We start from the raw sequence: 25,643 nt of genomic DNA on the forward strand, positions 1-25,643 counted from the left end.
GAGCTCCGGGCAGCGTCGGGCCTCGGAGGGAAGCGCCGCCTGGCCTGAGGCCCCGGGGCTTCCGAGTAGGCGCCAGTGCTGTTCCGGAGGCGCCCACGCCACAGCGGAGCCTGCTGGCCAAGGGTAGGAGAGTGACTCCGGGGCGAGGGGGAGGGGGTGCGCGCGCTCAGGAGAGTTGAGCAAAGAAGAGCGAGCTCCTACAAACCGGAGGAGCGGGAGGAGGAGGAGGGAAGGTGGAAAACATTTGAAGGGACATAGCTTAGTATCAGAGCTAGATACATTCAGAGAAATGGTGGGGGACAGATACCCAGATGGTGGGAAGGCCAGTAGTGGGGCACTGAATCCCAGTCAGGCGGGATGTATGGGGGAAGGAACTTGGTGCATCAGAGGCAGTTGGCCATTATACTCTAATAGAAAACAAAAAACAGAAGTGACATCAGTGCCAATAGCAGGGTTGGAAGCTCCAAGAGCCCATCCCTAAACAGAAACACCAAAAAGATTAGCGTCGGAATTGACTTTGTGGGAACTCTGGAAAGTAGTCACAGGTTTACAGCAACCAAGTGAACTCTTGATCAAGAAAAAGATGACTTAAACACAGCATAATGGGGACATCACTAGCAACCTTAAAGGAATAAAAGGGATCGTAAGAGAAAACTATGAACAATGTATGCTAACAAACCTAAATAAAATAGACAAATTCCTTAGAAACATACAAACTAGCAAAACTGACTCAAGAAAAAAAAAAAAAAGGAAATGTGAACAGACTTATAACAAGTAGAGATTAAATCAGTCGTCAAAAACCTCCTGACAAAGAAAAGTCCAGGACCAGATGGCTTCACTAGTGACTTGTATCAAATGTTTAAAGAAAATTAACACCAGTCCTTCTCTGGCTCTCCTAAGAAATAGAATATTGAACACTTCCTAACTCATTTGATGGGGCCAACATTACCCTGATAAAAAACCAGGCAAAGACATTATAAGAAAAGAAAACTACAGACCAATACCCTTGTGAATATAGATGAAAAAAAAATCCTCAACAAAGTCTTTGCAAACCAAACCCAACAGAATGTTAAAATAATTACACACCATTATCAAGTGAAATTTATCTCAGGAATGCAAGGGGTTTGACATATAAAAGTCAATCAATGTAATATATTAATAGAATGAAGGAAAAAACATACCATCATGTCAATGCAGAAAAAGAATTTGAGAAAATCCAACACTCTTTCATGATTAAAAAAAAAAAATCAAAGTAGGAATGAACAGAACTTCTTCAATCTGATTAAGGTCACTTTTGAAAAAACCATAGGCTAACATCATAATCAGTGGTGAAAGATAGAGATTTCCTGCTAATATCAGGCACAAGAAAAGAATGCCTGCTTTTGTTTCTTCTATTCAAAGTTTTACAAGCAACATTGTCCTGAAAGTTTTAACCTGAGAAATTAGGCAAGAAAAAAAGAAATGAGACATCCATATTAGAAAGAAATAATAAAACTATCCTTCTCTGCAGATATCATGATCTTATATGTAGAAAATCCTAAAGAATCCACTAAAAAACAATTAGGGTTAATAAACAATTTTAGTGAAGCTGCAGGATAAAAGACCAACACTTCAAAATCAGTTGTATTTCTATACATTAACAATGAACAGTCCAAAAAAAAAAAAAATAAGAAAGCAATTCAGTTTTTAGTAGCATCAAACAGAATAAAATAGGAATAAATTTAACCAAATACGTGCAATACTTGTGCACTGAAAACATGAAACATTGCTGGAATTAAAAACTAAATGAATGGAAAGACATCCTGTGTTCATGAATTGGAAGACTTAATATTGTCAAGGTGGCAGTAGGACCCAAAATGATCTACATATACAATGCAGTCCCCATGAAAATCCCAGTGGTCTTTTTTTTTTGGTAGAAATGGGAAAGCTAATCCATAAATGCATATGGAACTGCAAGCGACCCCAGATAAAAGCTTAAAACAGATTAAAATAATTTTGAAAAAGAACAAAGTTGGAGTACTCACAGTTCTCATTTTCCAAAACATACTACAAAGCTACAGTAATCAAATAGTGTAGAACTGATGTAAAGACAGACATATATTTCATGGAATAGAACTGAGAGTCTAGAAATAAACCAGTACCTCTATAGTCAATTGATTTTTGACAAGGATCCTAGATGATTCATTGGCAAAGCATAGCCTCTTTAACAAATGGTGCTAGGACAATTGGATATCCACATGAAAAAGAATGAAGTTAGAGTCCTACCTTATACAATAGGGAAAAACAAACTCAATCAAAATTAAAGTCTTTTGTGCATCAAAGGACACCATCAAGAAAGTGAAATGACAGCACATAGAATGAGAGAAAATATTTATAAATCATATGTTTGATAAAGGTCTAATATCCATAATATACAAAGAACTCTTACAACTTAACAACAAAAAGAAAAACAACTCAATTTAAAAATGGGCAAAGGACTTGAATAGACATTTCTCCTAAGAAAATACGTGAATGACCAATAAACACACAAAAAGATGCTCAACATCTGTAGTCATTAAGAAAATGCAAATCAAACCCACAATTAGATACTACTTTATACCCACTAGGATAGCTTCTAAAAAAAAAAAAAAAAAACAACCCAGAAAATAACAAGTGTTATTGAGGATGTGGAGATATTGGAACCCTTGTATATTGTTGTGGGAATATTTATTGGTACAGCTACTGTGGAAAACAGTTTGACAGTTCCTCAAAAAGTTAAGCAGAGTACTATTACATGACCCAGCCATTCCACTCCTAGGTATATACCCCAAAGAATTGAAAAGTATTCAAACCAATGCTTGTATACGAATATAGCCCTGGTCACAATACCTAAAAGGTGGAAACAACCCAAATATTCATTATGAGATGGAGTAAGTAATGGAATACTACTCAGCGATAAAAAGGAATGAAGTCCTGGTACATGCTACAACATGGATGAACAGCAAACACATTAAGCTAAATGAAAGAAGCCGGACACAAAAGGCAACATATTGTATGCTTCCACTTACATGAAATGTCCAGAATAGGTAAATCCATAGAGACAAAAGAAGATTAGTGGTGGCCAGGGCCTGGGGACAGGGAGGATTTAATGGGTATGCTTAATAGGTGTAGGGTCTCCTTTGGAGGTGATCGAAATGTTTTGGAACTAAATAAATGGTGATGGCTGCACAACATTGTGAGTTTATTAAATGCCAACAAATTGTACAGTTCAAAATTGTTAATTTTATGTTGTATGAATTGCACCTCAAAAAAAAAGTCATGAAGGTATGGTACCCATACTGCAGAGGAGGCAGCATGGCCTCTGTGTGTCAGCTGAGGTTGGAGCCATGTTTCTCCCCCTGCTGTGGTAGAGAAGCTGGAGCTGCTTTTGGTTCAGGTGGTGGTCAGTAGCTACTTCACAGCCCTCTGGAGCCACTGTGGGGGAGTTTCAGAAGGCTGGGTGGGGTGTAGTTGGGGGGCAGCTCTGTCAGGAACCCCCAGGCTGGCTCTGTGGTTGTGGACCATGCTCTGCTGGCTCTGTCATGCAGAGGTTAGGGGAAAATATCCTAAACCTTGAGAGGCTCAGCTCCTGCTGCCAGATACGTAATGGAAGGCCAAGCGTGAGTCTGTCAATCTGAGGTCTCCATGGAGTTTCTCTTCACCACTTGTTTACCCCATTTCATCCATCTGAAGACGCAGGTCTTGACATTTTATCATCTGAAATCCAGAAGTCTTACAATCCATGCTGTGTACTCTTACTGTGGCATGCATTTATCTTTTGGAAAAAATACTACCTTCTAGTCAATGAAATTGGTGTTAAAATTTCTAGTCATGTGTTTGTGTCTTCATTAGTTGATGTCTTTCTCCTCCCTCCCCCTGGCAAGGTGCCATAATAGGTGCTCAATAAATGTTGACTGAACAAATGAGTAAACAAAAAAACACTTTTTTTTTTTTTTAAGTGAACCCTGGCACTACCGCTTGATGGCCGTATGACACAGGAAAGGCCATGTAACCCATTTAAGTTTCGTATCCTTAGTTCATTAAATGTCTGTAACAACAACAGCACCCTGGGGGGTGCGAGGCTGGAAAGAGGAAGTGCCCACATAGGCCTAAAGTTCCAGAAAACTCCAACCCAATAATAAAAAGGCAGAAACAGTGTTTTGTTGGTTTTTTTTAATTTTTTTACCTTTTATAACAATGTATAAATGAAAATACAAATGGAAATCTAGGGGAAGGAGAAGCAGTCTACAGTGTTAAAAAGCGCTATTTGATAAATGGCAACTAAGAAGGCAGGCAAGAGTTGGGTGGGGTGGGGTTACTCTTTTGTTGACTGAAGATCAAACCATTTTGAGGTGTCTTTAGATCTCAATCATTCTTTAAGTCCGGGCTGTCTGCAGAGGGCAGAAAGAAAAAACACATTAGAAACTAGAAATGAAGGGTGTGCGACCCATCCCTCCTTCCCCTCATAGTCTCCCACCCGGTATTCAGACACGTATGAGCAACGTTCTCAGACGGCTTCGCTGGCCCCTTATCAATATCCCCACCCCTCCGCACAGGGTCTGTCCGTGAAGGCTGGACCCTGTCAGCAGCCCGACTCCCCAGCCCCGCAGATACCGCCTGCACTACGCGGCTGGCTGCTCGGGCTCGCCGAGCTCCAGGCCCGCCAGGCGAGGGCAGGGAGGGCGCGGCCATGCCGCCGGCGGGCTTGCAACAGGAAAGCCCGGGTATATAATGCGTGCTGAGGGCATGCCACACACAGCGCCAGGCTCTTCGCGTATCCGTAGGGGTCTCTTGCACCTGACGCAGAGCGACTTGGCGACACGCGTAAGCTGAGGGCACCTGAGGCGCCAGAGCGGCTGGGCAGTATAGGGACATTCGGTTCCAGTCCTGTCGTCTTTCTCCCCAGGCTCCCTCTCCCAAACCCGCTAATGGCTTTCTAAAGTTTCTCGAACAAAATCCACGTTTCGACCTAGCATCCTTTCTTTGACCGTCCTCTCGAGTGATCTCGCCGTGTGCGCGCTCCAGCCGGCCTTTCTGTCCTAAACCGCCACTGTCTTTGCACTTGTACAAAGTGTACAGAGTGCTTCTGCCTCCAGTAGCTAATCTCTTTTCATCAGTCAGGCTCTCTGACCACCCTAAAACCCCCTTCCCATTCAGACTTCACTCTTATCCTTCACAATGGTTTCACAAACTGTCTGAAAATACGTTGTTTATTGCTTAAAGTCTGTTTCCCAGAATGTAAGCTCTATGAGGGCAGGACTCCTGTTTTGTCTCATTCACTTTAAGTCCCATCTAAAATGGAGCTGATTATGTAGGAGGATAAAGGGAAAGAAGGAGGGAGGGATGGAGGGGAGGAAGAAAGGAGTGGACGGACTTGTGTGCTTGGGTCAAATCTCGTAGTTTTGCTTATAAAGCGTTACTCTATTTATTTGCTGGTTGCCGGATTCAGGCACCGAATCCTTCTCTTCAGCTCCTCCCGGTTCTTGCGCCGCGCAACCGGCCCTATGATTGGTCCCTCGCCCTGCGCTGTGTCCGGATGCGAACTTCAGTTGGTGGAGAGAGAGGGTGGGCAGGCTAAAGGAGATTCTTCGGACTTCCCACGCCGAAGGCTCAAAACTCGCTGCATCTCTGGTCTAGGGCTCAGAGCAAGCCTCTCCCCTCTGTCCTCTCAGGCCCCATTAAATCCTAGAGGGTCTAGTGCCCCAATTCTGAGCCAAAATGGGATAGATCTTAGTATCTTCGAAGTTATGGTTTACCTGAAATATTCGTGTTAATTTCATATATATATATGGTTCTCCCTTCAGAAAAAATCAGTAAAGTTGGTACTTCAGGCAGGCAGGAGTGGAAGTGGAGAAAGGGGACCGCAAGAGAAGAAGGCTTTGTGGTTGTAGAAGGAGAAGGCAAGGAGGATCACATGGCCATCTTCCCTCTCTCAGCGATCTCTCTCGCAGAGAAGAAAAAGCTTAAGAGAGGGTCTCTGTTTCTCAGAGAGTGTAGCAAATCCCTGGGTGCAGACTGCCAGCGTTGGAGAGATCTCTCTCCCTTCGGCAGCTCTGGAAAACAACACCGCATAGAGCAGAGGGTCGGATTTAGTCAAAATTTGCCGTAGAGTTGGGGGTGACAGATTTCTTCCAGACGATGCCACGCTGAAATGCTTTTGGAAATAGCAGGGTTGGTCCAGCTACCTATGTATGCTAATACGGAAACTGAGGGTAGCTGAATGGATGCTGCTGCCAGCTAGTTTGGAGGAAGAGGGGCCACTAGACCTCTAGCCTCCAGAGTCGTCGCTGTTCCATAGTCTAGGGCTTGAGCTCTGGGGAGGGTGAGTGTTTGCGGGAATAGGGGTACGGTTTGTGGGATGGGCTTTAATGTGTGGAAATCCATCTAGGCTATTTCCTGTCCGCAGCCCGAGCGAGGTAGTGCGATTGGGACAGTGGGGTTGTCCTACAGGGTGGCAGTGCGAGAGCTGAGGCAAGACCCAAGACCCTGCTCCCCTGGAGCCAGCGTTCTCTTCTGAAAAAAAGGAGTGCCCTGGGCTGCAGAAGCTATCTTGAGTTTCAACTCTTAAATCTGCCACCTCACCTGCCGGGACCTTCCGCAACTTCCGTAAGGGCGTGGCTACCACCTTCGGTGCCCCCCGCAGCTGCGCGCAGGTACCCGGCGACAGCGCGGTGGCCCCGCTCCTCAGCCAGGTCCACGGGCAGGCGGCCCCAGGCATCGCGCACGTCCAGCCGCGCGCCGGCTCGGTGCAGCAGCACGAGCGTGTCCAGGAAGCCCTCCCGGGCCGCGTCGTGCACAGGTCGGGTGAGGGTGGTAGGGTCGGCGCAGTTGGGCTCCGCGCCGTGGCACAGCAGCAGCTCGGCCACGCGGGTGCTGCCCATCATCATGACCTGCCGGAGAGAGCAGAGTGGTCAGGGCAGGGACGGGTGGCAGGGGCAAGACTAAAGAAACTATTTGTGAAGCCCCCACCCCGTGCAGATGCCGGTGCAAGCCACAGGTGTCTAGTTACTCTCTATTTGTTTTCAGTTACCAACTCCCTTAGCCAGTTCTCCTACTCATTTCATTTTTCTGTACACACTGAATTCCATTATATTCTCCAAACTTTTGCTGAGTTCCAGCCACACACAGAACACTGCCAGAGGCACAGACAATAGCAAAAGGGTGAGGGACAAAATGGCTTGAACTACAGCCTAACCTCCTGTATTTCCCCCCTCATTTTGATGCAAAATTATGTAAGGCCCAGAGATTTTGTATGGTTTTCTTCTGTATATCCAAGCCCAGGACGAGGTAATTATTAAAAAGTGAAAATGAAAACAGCAAACCTTTAATTTTTGTAAAACTTTTATTCTACACTTAGCCTCCCAGAATGTTAAAATTCACTTTCTTTAAGTATAAAATGAGCTTTGTCTAACCAGCCCCTAAATTCCTTCTTGTGGTAAGCTAAATAATGCTCCCAAAGATGTCTACTACCTCACACTTAAAACCTGTGAATATAATACCTTACATGGGAGAAGAGATTTGGCAGATGTAATTAAATTAAGTATTTTGAGGGAGATTAACGGGAATTGTCAGGAGGAGTCCAATGTAATCACAGGTTTCCTTATAAGAAGGTTACAGAGGAAAGATCTAAGAATGGAGGTCAGAGAGAAGATGCAGGGGCCATGAGCCAAGGAATGCTGATGGCCATTAGAAGTTGGAAAAGACAGAGAAACAGATTCTCCTCTAAAACTTCCAAAAGAAATGCAGCCCTGTGGATCCATTTTAGACTGTTGACCTCCAGAACTACAAGATAATAAATTTAGGTTGGTTTGAGACATGAAAGTTGTGGTAATTTGTTACAGTAGAAATAGGAAACTAAGAAACTTCCCAAGTTTACACTCTGAGAGTTCATTAAACAGGAGGTGCTCCCCTCATTTGGTTCATAAATCATCTTTGAAACAAAGTCATTACCAAAGAGGAATCTTTAAATAGTATCCACAATTACAGCAACCTTAAAATTTGAGTGTTGCATGGTGGATAGTGAAGGCAGACAATTCCTTTTTAGGGTAACCATTATTTGATTATATTAGCTAGACAACAGTGACTGTATAAAGAGAAATTCCTTATTTTTCATTTCATTCTGTATTGAAGATGCATTTTTTAATTTCTCAAAACCAAGGAAACATAAGTTATACTATAGTGGTTGATTCTTGTCTGGAAAAAGTGAAACTGATTTAATTTTCAAAAAGAGAGAGACAATATCAGTGAACCAAATTACAGCTACAAAAATAAAAACTATTGCAGTGGATTAGAACAATTCACTGTTTTAAAAGAAAAACTGGGAAAGCTCTCACACCTTTACTTAATTATGCAAGACTTCTAACAGATTATGGTGTCAATTTCTAGAACAAAGGGGCCACACCCAAGGATACCATAATCTTTTGGGAGCTCTACTGCAAGTGCCAGAGCTAGAAAACACATGTCTAAAACCTGTTCTTAGAAGAAGTCACCTTCCACATATATATATATATATAATACAGGTGAAAATATAATAGATGAAACATTGTGTTTATCCAATGAAGTACTTCATCATTTAACTGATTTTAAAGGTTTTCATTACATTTTGCAGTATTAAAGTATGGAAGGAAACCTAACATTTAAATATTTAAATCTAAATAGCAATCCAAAGCAAAAAGAAAAAATCAATTAAATGAATATTTGTAGAGTGCTTAAATCCATTTGATAAGACATTATCTTTAATTAAAATTTTCTATAAACTAGTTTTATATTAAACACAAGTTTGGTTAGGATTCTAAACCAAAATCATGCCCCCCTTTCTCTATGTTCTTATCTTCCCTATTAAAAAAAATGGTTAAAACTAATTATCCAATTTTCTTTTTTCTTTTTGTATTTAAACAAATAAAGCCTCTTCTAACATATTCCAGAACTTCAAGGTCAAACTCACAGTCTCCGAGCAAAATTTTAGAGAAATTAGGAATCATGCATGCATTCTTTTTAAAGGACTCATGCTTTTCTTCTACCATCACACAGCCTCTCTCCTCTCAAAATCTCTTTGCACTTCAAATCCCAAATAATCTCAAGTTTTAAGGCATTTTGGTTTTATTTTTATATCTGTATTTTAAAGTGTATAAAATTTATCCTATGTAGCATAGTTTCAGGAAAGGAAGACTGACTTGTGAAATCTGTGAAATGGCAGGTACAATTATTTCCTTTGTCTTGTTATGCTGGAATTTGTGCAGTAAGCTTTTGTTTCACATAGATTTTATTTTTCAGAATCAGAAATCACTGTGGACATTGGGAATAAAACTAGGGTGGTGACTGCCAGGAAGAAATCGTTTTTTTTAGCCTGGATTTAGGAAGTTAGTGAAGGCAAACAACCACAAATGCCGAACACTCCCCCCCCCCACCCCTACACACAACTGGAGTGAGGAGGGGAGAAACGACATTTTTGAACAGTGAGGAATAATAAGTCCCAAATAAGTTAATCTATAGCAAGCAAGTTAAAAATAACAAAAATTATAAGAGATACCTTCAAAATGGTGACTAAATTGACGACATTATTTCAGGCAAGATCACACTAATGTTTTTCTTCATATGTCTGTATTACCTAAATTCTTAGAACACGCATATATTTTCTTTACTTGGTTAAAGTAAAAATAAACACAATATATAGTTGCTTCTGAATAATTTCAACTGATATTTATTCAATTTACACAGCAGAAGGTTTTCACTGCAATCCCCCCCCCCCCAGAAGAGAAGATGATCAGCTCCCTTCGGGGATCTGAGTTCCGGGCTAGTGGACCCAACAAACCTTCCATTTCTTTAAAATCTTGCTTTTTACCTCAAACTTTCGCAACCGTGTATCAGATAAAGAACATACCTCGAACTGTATGAACACGAATAGGTTCACCCCCCCCATCTCCACACCACTCTAAGGATCTGCACCCCACGTGGCTCCTCATTCCTCGTGGCTTCCTAAGCCCCCACGACGTGGACACGGGGAGGTCTCGGCTCCAAACTCCACCTGAGAACTCGCCAAGAAGTCTCCCCTTTACCGAGAATCGAAACGCTGGCCTGGTTCCGACTCCCTTACAAAGCTTGTGCTCCAAAGTCGCCCGCCACCCCCTCCTCCCGCGGCAGGCCGGCTCACCCACCTGAATCGGGCTCCGACCTTGGCGGTTCCGCGCGTTGGGCGGCACCCCAGCCGCGAGCAGCGCCCGCACCTCGTCGGCCCGGCCCTGGGCGGCTGCGGTGGCCAGCCTGTCTGCGGAGGGCTCCATGCTGCTCCCCAGCGCTTGCCCCCTGGCTCCCTCCCTCCCTCCGCCGAGGTCGGGCGCCAGTGGCCCGCCCCAGCCTCTCGTGACCAGCCCGCCCCTCCTCTCTCCTCCTCCGGGGCCGGCGGAAGCCACCCCCCGACTCTGCCCCTCGACTCCTCCTGCAGGAGTCTTTCCATCCAGGAGAGCGCCGTTCTGCTGTATTCCCGAGGAGGCGCCCTTCGCTCTGAACTCGCTGTGAACGTGACACCCCCTGAAGTCGCCCCACGCGGGGCCTCTGCTGTCACGGTTCCGCGGCTCGCCCGGGGGGCTGGCGTGGGGAGTCTGACGAAGCCGTGGCAGGGAGGGAGCCCTGAGCCCCTCCGCAGCCGCCGCTCCCCGCTCCCTCCGCCCTCCTCCCGGCGCTGCGCTCCCCCCGCCCCCAACGGAGACGCTCGCGGTCTCAGAGCGAGTTCACTCGGTTGAAGCGACTTTGCTCTCCTGTTTCCTGCCTCTCTGGTACAACCCCTCGCATTTGAAAGCCACACAGGATTCCTAACCGCCAATTTCGAACCAGGGTGTTTGATGTCGTAGGCAAAGTATTGCTTCCTCTTTTAATCAGAAGAAACAGCTAACTCTTCCTCGCAGTCAGAGCCCTGACGAGGATCGGTGTCACCGGTGCCACTACGAGGCTTCCCTACTTTTAGATAACTCTCCCCCTTCCACCATTCAACACCTGGGTTCGCGTGCTGGGTCCACCATGCCAGAAATCCTTGCTCAAACATTAATTTTGGAGAGTCTGCCCACCCGCCAGCAGCCTGTCCACACACACACACACACACACACACACACACACACACACACACACCATTAATTTTGGAGAGTCTGCCCACCCGCCAGCAGCCTGTCCACACACACACACACACACACACCATTAATTTTGGAGAGTCTGCCCACCCGCCAGCAGTCTGTCCACACACACACACACACACACACACACACACACACACACACACCCCACCTGTAAAATGGATGACGAGGGCGGAGGTTTCCCAAACTTGTGCAATGCCTGGTACTAGCGCTCTGATAAGGGCTGGCTCCGAGAAGATGAGGTCTATTTAACAGGGATGATGGAGATTTCTGCCAACAAGCAGATAGGAAACTGGCGAGGGAGTCATTGGGCTGATAGACTTTGCTCTTAATAAATAATTACTCCTAGGGGTGCCTGGGTGGCTCAGGTCATGATCCCGGCGTCATGGGATCGAGCTCCTCATCGGGCTCCCTGCTCCACGGGAGGCCTGCTTCTCCCTCTCCCACTCCCCCTGCTTGTGTTCCCTCTCTCGCTGTGTCTCCCTCTGTCAAATAAATAAAATCTTTAAAAAAATAAATAATTACTCCTAGACCAGAAAAAAAGTGCTCAGAGCTCTAGAAACAGAGTTGCTTAGTGATTCAGAGTCTATCACATTCACAGCGAGTTCAGAATGAAGGGCGCCTCAGGGCGCCTGGGTGGCTCAGTTGGTAAAGCGACTGCCTTCGGCTCAGGTCATGATCCTGGAGTCCCTGGATCGAGTCCCTGGATCGAGTCCCGCATCGGGCTCCCTGCTCGGCAGGGGGTCTGCTTCTCCCTCTGGCCCTAACCCCTCTCATGCTCTCTGTCTCTCATTCTCTCTCTCAAATAAATAAATAAAATCTTTAAAAAAAAAAAAAAAAAAGAATGAAGGGCGCCTCCTCGGGAAGACGGCAGAACAGCGCTCTCCTGGATGGAGAGACTCCTGCTCCTCTCCCGTCCCCCACATCTCTTCTTCCTCCTGAAAAAGCCTCACAATTATCTTAGTTATAAAATGGGAGGCTAAGAGTGGTCCCTACTTCATAGGGCTGTTGTGAGTTTTAAATGAATTGATGAACATAAGTTCATTTAGAACAGTGTGGCTCATCTTAAGCTAATTAATACCTTAGCTCTTAAATTTTCTATTTTGAGGATTCTCTTACAATCTTGCTGTGAGTCACAGAGAATAAAAGGCTTTGGATAGAATTATGAATATTATATGAAAGGGAAGGCCAAGAAGACCTTAATCACTGAAAAGATAAAGGACACCCTCCACCTCCCTCATATTTAATGAAAAGTTAAACAGAACTAAGAGTATAACAAGCAAAAGAAAATCCAGCATGGTTCTAATTTTACCTGTGGTTATTACTTTTTTCCTGTGGCTAATATATTTTAAAATATGTATTATTTTCAAAAAATGGATCGCTCAGGCTTTGCTAATGCCTTAATAGCACATGTTTCATCTGCCTACTAGATAACACAGCTCTACTCAAAAGTTACGTTTCAATCCCTAGTTGACTTCTCTTCAAGCCCCCAAAATACTTTCAGTTGCTGTTAGTTCAGGGAAAACATGTAGTTTTAAAATGATGCCAGTTGGGGCACCTGGGTGGCTCAGTCAGTTAAGTGTCTGCCTTCAGCTCAGGTCATGATCCCCAGGCTCCTGGGATTGAACCCCAAGTCCAGTCCAGTTGGGCTCCCTGCTCAGCAAGGAGTCTGCCTGTTCAGCGGGGAGTCTGCCTCTCCCTCTGCCCCTCACCCTGCTTGCTCATGCTCTCTCTCCCTTTCAAATAAATAAATAAAATCTTAAAAAAAATAAAATGATGCCAGTTAAGGGCATGTAGAGCATGTGAGTGTTGATCTCTGGGTCATGAGTTTGAGCCCCACATTGGGCTTAGAGATTACTTAAAATTAAAAAAAAAAAAACTAAAATGATGCCAGTTAAAACTCTTATGGGATGTAAAATCTGTTCTAAAAAATGAATTGCTGTGCTTTCTATATTTTCTTCCAGGCACCTCTCTATTATCTGGGCAACAGTGGTGTGGAAAATTCAAACTGTGGTTGAGAACATAAAATTCTTTTTTTTTTATTTTATTTTTTAAAGATTTTATTTATTTATTTGAGAGAGAGAGAATGAGAGACAGAGAGCATGAGAGGGAGGAGGGTCAGAGGGAGGAGCAGACTCCCTGCAGAGCAGTGAGCCTGATGCGGGACTCGATCCCGGGACTACAGGATCATGACCTGAGCCGAAGGCAGTCGCTTAACCAACTGAGCCACCCAGGCGCCCGAGAACATAAAATTCTTTAATGTAGGTATGGTATGATAGGGAAGGGGAAAATAGTGGTTGTGGTATTGGGAAGGAGGGAACAGAGTTTCTTTATAATGTGTCTTGGTTTTAGACCAGTATCAAAATTAGCTTCCATCACTAAAATAATGGCTCTTAATCTTGGAGCAGGGGGAGTAGGGCTTTGATAATCTGTTGAAAGCTGTAGACCCTCTCCCCCAAAAATAAAGTATGCGATAATTTTTTAAACTAGTGTGCTCATTTGCATATATATTTTTAAAAAAGATTTATATATTTATTTTAGAGAGAAAGAGCTCGCTCCCGCACAGGTAAGCGAGGGGTGGGGAGGAGCACAGGGAGAGGGAGAGAGAGAGAATCTCAAGCAGACTCCTTGCTGAGCTGGGGAGGGGGGGGGGGTTGATCTCATGACCCTGAGATCATGATTTGAGCTGAAATCAAGAGTCAGATGCTTAACTGACTGAGCCACCCAGGGACCCCTATTTGCACATGTATTTCTGAATATAACTTTTAGGGAATTTAGAAATTCTTCTAAAACCAACTACGGATTCCTACTCAAGAGCTCTTTAAACTCTTATGCAATATATTGGACTACTGTTGAAGGAAATGCGTGAGGGAACCGTATAAAAACCACCTCTGGATGAATTATATACAGACATGGAGGTTGACTTTTTCCAAGAACAGGTTTTAGACAGGTATATCCTAGCTCTGGCACTTTTGCAGTAGAGCTTGCAAAAGATTATGGCATCCTTGGGTGTGGCCCCTCAAGTCTAGAAATTGATCCCATACTCTATTAGAAATCTTGTGTAAATAAGTAGTTAATAATAGTGTAAAACTTTCCTAGTTTTTCTTTTAAAGAAGCTACCATACTCGAATTTACTCTTCTATATCAGATCAGACCTTAGGGCCAGTACCAAGAAGAAATAGAATATAAAGCCCAGGATCCTGGTGCTGGTTATTCTAGCCTCAGATTGCCCATGTGTAAAATGGAATCATAATATATTTCTCAGGTTGATTAAATAAGATGATGAAGCCAAAGAGCTTTCTGAATCCTAAACTTTGTTACATATTGTTATTATCATTCCCCAACTTAATTTTCTTCTTCCTTGAGAATGTCATGGCCTTATTTAGGTTTGTGCTGCCTTGGCAGTTTTGAAAATCTATGCTATGAAATTTAAACTTGTTTCAATTTTGATCCATTTTTTAAGAAAAAGACTAACACTCCTTCATTCATTCGACAAACTCAGAGGCTAAGGGTGGAGCGTGGTGGTGGGGTGTTAAACATGTGGGTTCTAGAGTAAGACTGCCTGAGTTCAAAGCTGTACTTTTCACTTAATGCTCTATAACTTTGAACAAAGTTACTTACTGCATCTAGGTTTGTTTTCCCATCTGTATACATGAGATAATAATAGTACTTGCCTCAAAGAGTTGTTGTAGGTGTTAAACTGGCATTACATGTAATGTGTGTTGAAGAGCAAATGGAAGCAGAGGATGACACAAGAAAATGAAAAGGGAACCAAACTTCTGGTGGCTCCAGCAGAGGCTGCACAGATGCTGAAAACTGACCCGAGCCTTGGAGAGAGGTGTAGGAGTATAAAGACATAAAAGGAGGAGAAAGATGTTCCAAGCAGAGGTGAGAGCAGGTGAAAAGGCATAGAAGTTTGGGACCACTGAAAATCATTCACTGGGATGTATGGTAATAAGCTGGAGAAATAAACTCCTGGAAAAGAGCCTTCAGAGGAGCCTGGGAAGGGCTGCTCAGATGGTCAGAAGGAAAAGCAGGCGTGTATGGGATGGCAAGGAAGTGGGGACACTATGTGGACTATTTTTTCCCAGCTTAGCTGTGATGGTTCACAGCAATGTCGGGTGATGGGAGGTAGAGGGAAGGGTGGAGGAGGCCTGAGCACACACAAGGAAAGGTCCCAGGCCAAGAGAAGGAAGCTAGAAGAGAAAAAAAGGGAAGTTGAGGACCCAGGCAAGGTAAGGTATTTCTAGGACCTGAGGTTCCTAAAAAGTCAGGAAAAAATGGAATACAAGGCACAGAGAGTGGTTATAAATTTGGATGCAGGAGATATAGCTAGATTTGAGAAAGGAGAAAAGGTCAGGGCAGGGAGGAAGTTAAAGCACTTCCTCTCATGAAGGAAGAGGCTGGCTTGTTTGCAGTGAGGATAAGATGGTGGGTTAGGAAGTGAGACTGAATGGCACGTCTGATAAAGGGCTAATATCCAAAATATATAAAGAACTTATCAAACTCAATACCCAAAAAACAAATAATCCACTTAAAAAATGGGCAGAAGACACGAATAGACATTTCTCCAAAGAAGACATCCAGATGGCCAACAGACACATGAAAAGATGCTCAACATCACTCATCATCAGGGAAATGCAAATCAAAACAACAATGAGATATCATTTCACACCTGTCGGAATGGCTAAAATTTTTTTTAAAGATTTTATTTATTTATTTGACAGAAAAAAAGGGAGCAGCAGAGGAAGAGAGAGAAGCAGACTCCCTGCTGAGCAGGGAGCCCGATGCAGGGCTCAATCCCAGGACCCCAGGATCGTGACCTGAGCCGAAAGCAGACTCTTAACTGACTGAGCCACCCAGGCACCCCAGAATGGCTAAAATTAAACAAGAAACAACATGTGTTGGTGAGGATGTTGAGAAAGGGGAACCCTCTCACACTTGGTGGGAATGCAAACTGGTGCAGCCACTCTGGAAAACAGTATGGAGGTTCCTCAAAAAGTTAAAAATAGAACTACCCTGGGGCGCCTGGGTGGCTCAGTTGGTTAAATGTCGGACTCTTGATTTCAGCTCAGGTCAGATCTCAGTGTTGTGAGATTGAGCCCTGCATGGGGGTCCAGAGTCTCCTTTGAGATTCTCTCTCTCCGTCTGCCTCTGCCCCTCCCCACCTCTCTTAAAAAAAAAAAAAAAAGAAGAAGAAGAAGAAGAAGAAGAAGAAGAAGAAGAAGAAGAAGAAGAAAAAGAAAGAAAGAAAGAAAGAAAGAAAGAAAGAGAAAGAAAGAAAGAAAGAGAAAGAAAGAAAAAGAAAGAAGAAAAAAAGAATTACCTTATGATCCAGCAATCGTACTACTAGGTATTTACCCAAATAACACAAAAATACTAATTCAAAGGGATACATGCACCCTCATGTTTACAGCAGTATTATCTAGAATAGCCAATTATGGAAAGAGCCCAAGTGTCCAGCAACTGATGAATGGATAAAAAAGATGTGGTATACATACACACAGACACATACACAGGAATATTACTCAGCCATCAAAAAGAATGAAATCTTGCCATTTGTAATGAGGTGGATGGAATTTGAGAGTATAATGCTAAGGGAAATAAGTTGGTCAGAGAAAGACAAATACCATATGATTTCACTCATATGTGGAATTTAAGAAACAAAACAAATGATCATAGGGGAAATAAAGGAGAGTCAAACCAAGAAACAGACTCTTAACTATAGAGAACAAACTGATGGTTACCAGGGGGAGGTGGTTGGGGAGAGGGGTGAAATGGGTGATGGGGATTAAGGAGGGCACTTGTGATGAGCACCAGGTATTGTATGTAAGCAATCATACAATCACTAAACGTACACCCAAAACTAATATTAGTGAATCACTAAATTGTACACCTGCAACTAATATTACACTGTATGTAAACTAACTGGAATTTAAATTATGTTTAAAAAAGGAAGTGAGAATGGTGAAGATTTAGAATATGTTATGAGGAGAGAGGGATGGGCTGAGTAGGACTTAGAGAAATATTTCATCAGCCTGGAGAACCCAGCTGAGGGTGGAGATCATGACATTCAGGAGAACCTGACTATTTTACTTAAAGAAAGCCTTGCAATGGTGCTACCCCAGTAACCCTACAAATCAAAGAATTTGGTGGAAAGGGTGGGGAAGTTTGGGAACACTGAAAGTGATTCACTGGGATGTATGGCGAGAAGTTGGAAAATAAAATGGAAAAAGAGACGTCAGAGGAGCCTGGGAAGGGCTGCTCAGATTGTCATTCTAGATGTGACTATTAATTTAACACATCACCAGAAAGAGATAAAAAGATATTTCAGAAGATAGTATCTTGAAATTAGGTTCTGGTTCTGACAAGGCATTGCAGGATTGGCAAGGTACGGTATGCATTGTGTGCAAACATATCATATGATAATATTACTTTATTGGGAAAATAAAAGGTTTGGAGAAGTAGCTCTGAATTGGGACCAAGTGACAGTCCTGATGTATCTAGTGAACTGCTTTTTTGAATATGAACTCCTTTGAGACTATTTTTAGCTTCAATGTCCATATCTTTAAAGTGAGATCTATCTTGTTCTATTCTTTCTACTTCATGAGGTTATTATATCAAGTGAAACACACACAAAAGCTGTGTTTAAAAACATATATCTCTTTGCCATATCCAATATTAGTACTGTTACTAAACAGTTGTTCAAAATATAGTTTGAGGTTAAAAATAAAATATACGTAGAATATCTCTGGAAAGATACAGAAAAGTCTATTAACTGTGGGGGAAGGAAATGAGGAACTGGGATGGACATGAGACTTTCTTTTTCATATTCTGCAACTTGTAATGTTTGAATTTTGTACTATGTGCATATATTAGCTATTCTAATTAATTAAATGAACATGATACATTTATTAGAAAAGTAAGAGTTGCCTTTCTGAAAACCATCATTCATAACTTTGACAAAGAGTAACTGAAGACATATACTGTATGTCAGGTGCTTGGCTTTAAGCTATGGGTACAGAAAAAGAAGGGTCCTTAGTCAAGAGGGTGTATTGGTAACAACCATCAACATGTTTGCTTCCCTGGAGGGGGAAGGTGGTTTTGAAATGGGATGAGCCCTTGAGGGGAGTCTACATTAACAGTATAGGAGAAGGAAAATGCATTCTGATAACTGACACCTCAGACCTGTGTTAGCAGGGAAAAGATGTATTTCAGGTTCTCGAGCGGATCCCATAATTAAGGAGAGGTTCTTAGGAAATAGCTTATCAGAGCAAGGTATTCTCCATGAAAGAGCTTCTGGACACAGCTGGGTTAAGTCTGAATAGATGGGCTCTAAGATTGAATGCTGGGTGCAACAGGATTATTTGAAGACTAAGGCAATGAGAGAATAATTTCATGCACCCCTTTAATATAGAAGAAGTTAATAATGTAAGGAAAAGAGAGCCGCAGGTCTAGCTCTACCGCCTATAACCTTGAGCAGGTCATACATTATTCTGGCTTCAATATCCCCATTTACAAAACAAGTATATTGATGACTGTGCCTCAAAATATTATTGTTCAGCCAAGAAACATGTTCCCCTCTTGAAGTGCCCTTGGGTAAGAATTCTGAAGTTTTCAGTGTCCAATCTGGGTATTTTAAATGGGAAACAAGGACTTCCTTACATGAAAAATGGCAAAGAAAGACTAGGTCTTCCTTTATTTATTTTTCCACAAGAAGAAAAGGTACCTTTAACATGAAAGGGAGACCCCTGAGAAAACAGAGCAGACCTCCAACAAGTTTGCTGAGAAAAGAGGATCCCGGATTAGCTCTATGGAAAATGCAAGATGGAGGATGTTTCCTTCTCTCTTGTAATATTCTCTAATTAAATTCAATATAGCACAATTATTGAATATTTGCTATAAGTAAGGCACTCTTTAGGGACTCCATGACATCTTCGTTCACTCAGAATTACTATAATTTTTCTCTTCCTGCTCAGACAGGACTTTGGCAAGGATCATAAAACTCAAAATGACTTATTATAAACATGATGCATAATTATAGGTAGGTCACAACTTTTCAACTTTAGTTTCCAAAGTATTAACTGAGCATAGAATCTGCAGTACCTATCATCTTCCCAAAATCATTCTGAGGACAATTTAGAAATGTATTACATATTATATAGCAGATGTCTTTTCTAAATTGTGTGCAAAACAAATGTTATTTTAAATCTATGAAGGAGTTTACTATTAAAAGTATCAATAGAGTGGGTTCTTATGAAATGAGGAATCTTTGCAGGTCATGAAAACAATCATTCCAGAATTCAGCTGTTTTGTAAATGTCTGCTTTTGCATATTGAGAAGTTTCTGAGGTGAATTACTTATATCTATCTGTCGCTATTTGGCCAGCTGAGAAAACTAAAATATTAGCATAGTTTGTGTGTTCATGTACATCTATCTAAGTATCTATCTGTAGTATGTATTTGTGTGTATGTGTATAATTTGTTTACTTGCACAGATATTGAGAATTAGCCTCATCCTGAGGAACAAAATAAGTAATAAGGTATATAATTAAAGGAGAGACAGACAGAAATAGAGACAATAGGAAATTCATTCAAAATTGCCAAGAAAATTAGGGTGCCTGGATGGCTCAGTCGTTAAGCGTCTGCCTTCGGCTCAGGTCATGATCCCAGGGTCCTGGCATCCAGCCCCACATTGGGCTTCCTGCTCGGCAGGAAGTCTGCTTCTCCCTCTCCCACTCCCTTTGCTTATGTTCCTTCTCTCGCTGTGTCTCTCTCTGTCAAATAAATAAAATCTTAAAAAAAAATTGCCAAGAAAATCATAATGGCTACCATTTATTGAACTCCAACTATGTGACAAGCATTAAACAGCTTTACCTATATCATTTCTAACCCCACAGCTGTCCTGTGGGATAGAGAGTATTATCCTTTCTTCATAGATCAGAAAAGAAGCCCAGAGTGCTTAAGGAACAATGCACAAGGAGATGGGAGTTCGAACTCAAGGTTAACAGTTCTATCTGAGAGGTCAACACTCTCCCTGGTGTGTCTCCCTGTTGATTGATTTTACAGTACATGGTGGACAACACTCAGCAATGCTTTCTTTTCATTGAGAACTGTGCCCGTGAGCAGGTGGCAAATCCTGGACTAAGATGACAGGATCTCCACTTTCAGAAACTACTGTGTTTCTGAGTGATGTACTGGTGGTTAATAATACACATAATGACAGAAATTTGGATCTTCATGTCCTTTCAAAGTCACTTAACTCGATCATTTTTGAATAATTTTTTCCTGATTATAGTTCACATGTGTAAACATTTTTTAAGAAATGAGATACATAAAGAAAATGAAAAATTACACTGCACAGAAGCAGTGACTGTTAACATTTTGAAATATTTTTTTTCCTTGCTTAGTTCTTGTAGATACAGTACAATTCTGAAATAAGCTTTTCCTCTCACTTCTCATTAAAACATTTCCCTAAATTCTCTAAAATATCACTTTATAAACACCACTTTTATTTATTTATTTATTCGACAGAGAGAGAGCGAGAGAGGGAACACAAGCAGGGGGAGTGGGAGAGGGAGAAGCGATGCAGGGCTCGATCCCAGGACCCTGGGATCATGACCTGAGCCGAAGGCAGATGCTTAACCGACTGAGCCACCCAGGCAGCCCTATAAACACCACTTTTAACAGTTGCAACACATTCCACTGAGACAGTGTTATAGTTTACTTAGTGATGCCCCTGTTGTCAGATATTTTAGGGGTTTCTAATTGCTACAATAAATAGTATTGCAGTTTTTCAAAAAGTATAAGGCTCTGCCACATATTGCAATTTGCTTTTCAAAAAGCTACCCCCTTGATTCATAGATAAGAAAATGGAGGGGTGGTACATTGTCATGGTTGCACAGTTAATAAATATTTGTTGCAGGTCTTGAAATCAATCCTCTCTCCATAATCTTTCTGTGGCTACAGCTACTTACTCTGACTTGGAGAGATGTGGTTGGTGAGAATGTCAACCATATCCTTAACAGTCTTGGAGGAGACACAAATGAAGCATGATAATGAGACAGCCCCAGTCTCTATACCCTCATAGACCCGATCCCTCCTTTACTAGCTCTGTGGGCTTTAATAGTTATGGGAACTTTTTTAAAATTTCAATTCAATTAATAAACATACAGTGTATTAGTATTTTCAGAGGTAGAGTTCAGTGACTCATCAGTTGTATATAATACCCACTGCTCATTATATCAAGAGCCTCCATCTTCCCACCTCTCAAAAGTGGGGAAAATAAAGCTTACCTCATAGGTTATTATAAAGAATAAAGAATGTCAGATATATAAAATCTAAGCACACAGTAGGCTCTTAATAAATAGAACTTCCTTTTTTGGAGAATAGATATGACATTTACTATCATGTTACTCATTTAGGCCATCAAAGTCAATTTCCTCTGGGGTATTTTTGTTGTTGTTGTTACTATACATTCTGGTGGGTACCTGTGGTTTGAACAAGCCAACTCCCTCCCAAAAGGTGTGATTATCTTCTTTGAATTCTAACCCCCTGAAAACAGACCTTCTTCGTAATAAAGTTGGCTGTGTTAAAACAAAAGAACTTGCACAAAAACCTTCATTAAATCATGGGAAGTAACAATGAAGCAAGTGAGTGTTCAGTGTTTTCCCTGCATTCTTTGCCACCCACCACCATTACTTGGTGTGCAGGTCATATATCAGGTACAATGGGGAAACTACAGGCAAAATTGAGGGATTATAAAGTTTACCTTCTTTAAACCTCTATTCCCAACCTCCCTCTTTTTCCCACTCATGGAATAGATTTTCTCCTTTCAAACACATGTTGCCCTCTTAATTGCTAAGCATGAACACATATACTATTCTATTTTTGCTTATGCTGCTGATGTATGTATGTGCTACTAGAATGCAAAGGAACAATTGAAACTCACAGAGAAATAATATTCTTTTAAGTCTTCACTCTTGGGGGTGGGAATTGACTGTTCATGGTTGACTGGATTTAACAGTGACTTAGGATATTCTAATTTCAGGGGGAATCATTTAAGTTGAAGATTTCCTCTTCAAATGGAGAACTGGTTGCCCTCTTTAAGAGTAGCCTGCCTTCTTGGGGCTCTATAGTCCTACTGTTATGTTCAAAACATTTTTTTTTTCCTGGACTTCTGAAGCCAAAATGTCACCTGATACTATAAAAGATTATAATAATTCTTGTTTTGGATCGCTCTTCCTCAAGTGACATTCTTCACCTAATATGTGATTAAACTCCTCTGGAAGGAATCAATTTCATGATGATATGTATCAACTCTGAATAAATCAGGAAATACTTACAGATGTAACATCTCCACTCATGTTTTCCTTTGAGTCTCTGGGTTGAAAGTACAGCTTTGGGGCGCCTGGGTGGCTCAGTCGGTTGAGCATCTGCCTTCAGCTCAGGGCGTGATGCCAGGGTCCTGGGATGGAGCCCCACATCAAGCTCCCTGCTCAGCGGGGAGTTTGCTTCTCCCCTGCCTGCCCTTCCCCCTGCTTGTGCCCTCGCTCTCCCTCTGTGTGTGTGTGTTAAATAAATAAATAAAATCTTAAAAAAAGAGAAAGTACAGTTTTATATTTTTCTTTCTTATGGTTAAGATGATAACTTCCATACTTCATTTTTAAAAAGGCAATGATAACAGAATACAATTTATGTTTACTCTGCACCAGTTTTATACACCTAAGTCAATTTTGCCTTAAGGAAGTTTACATAATATATCTCATCTTTTTGATATCCTCCTAAATGTAAATAATTGCATGCCACCTTCCAAGGCAGAGATTCTGAAGGTTCTGAGGATGACTTTAATCTTTCTACTCCTCTTTCCTTGCATTCTCTCTCTCTCACACACAGCATTTTTATACTAATTTTTTTTTTTTTTTTTACAAAATTCTGTGCCAACACTATTGATTCAGATGTTTAGACTGGTGGCAACCTTCTGGAGGAATTAGGAGTCTACTACCTCAGTGTTCCCTCCAGAAATTATTATATTGAGTTTTTTGATAATTGAAGGCAGGTCAATAACTTTTTTCAGCTTTCTAAAACTAATTTGATTTCTTCATCTTAGAAAGCAGAGGTCATGAATATTGTTTAATATCTACTTAATGATTATGAATACTACAGTTCTGAGTCATACTGTAAAGACCATCATACAGGGTTTCTGTACAGGTATGGGTTAAAAAAAGTAGGCAAATTTACATTGATTTCACATGACACCTTGGAATGTGGCAGGGATTTGAACTGATAAATATATTTTTATTATGATATGTACATTTTTAAAAGTGGAGTTCAGGAATTTCCTGCTAATCTGAATAATTAAAGTCAAATTAAGTAGGCACTTACTGTAAAAGTAAACTAATGTGCTTTTAAGGGCATAGTTTCATTTGGCATTTTAACAACAACTGACAAATGTATGCCAGTTGAAAGTTCCTAATGTATCTTTACATATACTATTATATCTAGTTTTTATTAGATGAATACTATAGGCTACTGTCTCAGGTTTACAGATGAGAAAATGGAAACACTGAGTGCTTTAAGTACTTAGTCCTAATAGTACACACCTAGTAAGTAAAGGAAACAATCTAATCCCAGGTCATGTATTTCAAGAAAGTGACTTTTCTACTTCATGCTTAAGTGATTCTTATGCTTGTGCATAGATTTCCCATTGATTGCTCTTAAGTCAAAGTGGGGAATAAGTAATTTATACTATATATATATATATTTATATTTATATAATAAAATATATATATAAATAAATATAAAAAATATTTATATAATAAAATTATAAGGTGGTAAGTGTGGGCACTTGGGGCAAGAAGCACACCAGTTCAACTGTACGTGAATTACTGGTGAATGACTTTTGGCAGACCATACAACGACTTATCTGAACCCCAGTCTCCAGTCTATAAAACGAGAAAATAAAATCTCTAAAACAGAAGGATAATGTGACAATTGAATGAGATGATGTGAGTTGATGTGTTCTATTACTGTTAGGCCCCTCATAATTATTTTGAAAGAATAGAGAAAGCAAACTTGACCGTAGGCTTTTGGAAGAAAGTTTCAATAAAGCTTCTTTTAAAAATCGTATGTTCCATGAAATATAATCAGCTTCAATTATTCAGCATGTAAACTGAACCGAGTAAAATTCCAAGTGTCCCATGTGGTATGGACATTTAGCAATTATTCCGAAGTTAAAGTACACTATTTGTTCTACAGGTGAGAAAGATTTGCTGGGGGGGAGTCGTCGTTCTTTGGATGGCTGTTGTTTCTTTAAATTGAGTGAAAGAGTTGTAGTTGCTGAGTCAGAGGATCTGGCAGCCTCGGAGATTCAGAGCAAGAAAATGGTGGCACTCAAAAAAAAGAAAGAAAGCAAGCAAAACATAAGCTTCCCTAATACACCAGCAAAGTAGGTATAACATGAGACAAATTGTACTTGAAAGGCAGAAAAATGATAATTTGGAAGGCGTAATATTTTAGTTTTTCTTAGAATGGCTAATTATTTTTTAGCTTACATTAGTTACATATATTTCCTCTCTGGTCGTTGTGCTTTTGCAGAGATACAGAGACCCCATAATTTTGTCCACAAGTGCTTTATGCTCTTTTGGTGACATTCTATGGCAATTTTGCCTTGATCTATAAATACCATTTAAACCTGTGAAACATTTCTCTGTTTTTTTTTTCCTCTCTTACATCATTTTAGATTATCATGTTTACCAGCCTGGTTTCTGTTTGGATAATAAAATGAACTGAGAGAAACCCCTTATTATCTATCTATCTATCTATCTATCTGGAACTATTCATCGTATGTAAGCAGGGGTAAGTACGTATAGTGTTTCAAAAAGATAAAATTTCTAAAATATCATAAATGTTTTATGTGGAAATTTTCTGTCTGGTGCTACAAGCTTTAACACACAAGTATATCCTGTTACAACCTTCCCCCTCCCCAAAATATGTTCTGATAGTAAAAATCTGGCATCTAAAAGATAATCTTCCAATTCAGATGAAGGATCACATAATAATAAAGTCTCCCTTATTTAGTAAAATAGCTCCTTCATTGATTACTCAGATTCTCAGTATCCTTCCTGGGACCCAAAGTGTGACTGACTGATTCTAAAATTTAAATCTTACCTAAAAGGCCAGGGCCTTGATTTAAAAATAAATAAGCAAAAATAAGGTTTAAAAAGCAACACTGTCCATATTTGCCAAATGGTGTTGCAGAAAGGCCACCTGTAACAGAATCCCCCTCAAGCGCTTTTTAAAATGCAGATTCTTGGGACTCACGGCAAATATGCTGAATTAGATTTTCTGGGAATGGGCCCCAGAAATGTATATTCTAAACAGCAGTTCAGGTAATGATGCTCCTGATAAGCCTTGCCTTAGTTCGACTTCTCACTAATCTCATGCTTAAATTGAGAAAGTAAAGGCATATTTATTTACACCACTCTGATTGCACAATTTTATT

The 25,643-nt window shown here is 41.2% G+C and overlaps 1 protein-coding gene and 1 long non-coding RNA gene across 4 annotated transcripts in view; one reads left to right on the top strand and one right to left on the bottom strand.

Moving 5' to 3' along the window:
• LOC144380007 (uncharacterized) overlaps positions 1-25,643 on the top strand; it is a 27,918-nt gene continuing 2,275 nt past the window's right edge. The window contains exons 1-2 of the long non-coding RNA XR_013443665.1: positions 1-123; positions 24,882-24,997. This is a non-coding gene — a long non-coding RNA (uncharacterized LOC144380007). The remainder of the gene's footprint in view (positions 124-24,881; positions 24,998-25,643) is intronic.
• The window catches only part of LOC118529721 (cyclin-dependent kinase inhibitor 2A-like), a 27,429-nt gene continuing 5,962 nt past the window's right edge, over positions 4,177-25,643 (bottom strand). For 2 of the 3 annotated variants that reach the window (XM_036082663.2, XM_036082662.2), the window contains exons 2-3: positions 6,601-6,908; positions 4,177-4,409 (exon numbers count right to left, since the gene is read on the bottom strand). In XM_036082663.2, coding sequence (XP_035938556.1) covers positions 4,388-4,409; positions 6,601-6,905 — 327 coding nt within the window. In that variant the 5' untranslated portion in view covers positions 6,906-6,908 and the 3' untranslated portion in view covers positions 4,177-4,387. Of the gene's footprint in view, positions 4,410-6,600; positions 6,909-10,172; positions 10,333-25,643 lie in introns of those variants that run through there. The other variant, XM_036082661.2, reaches the window with a different exon arrangement.

Source organism: Halichoerus grypus, chromosome 14, assembly GCF_964656455.1.
Source record: "Halichoerus grypus chromosome 14, mHalGry1.hap1.1, whole genome shotgun sequence".
NCBI classification, from domain to species: domain Eukaryota; kingdom Metazoa; phylum Chordata; class Mammalia; order Carnivora; family Phocidae; genus Halichoerus; species Halichoerus grypus.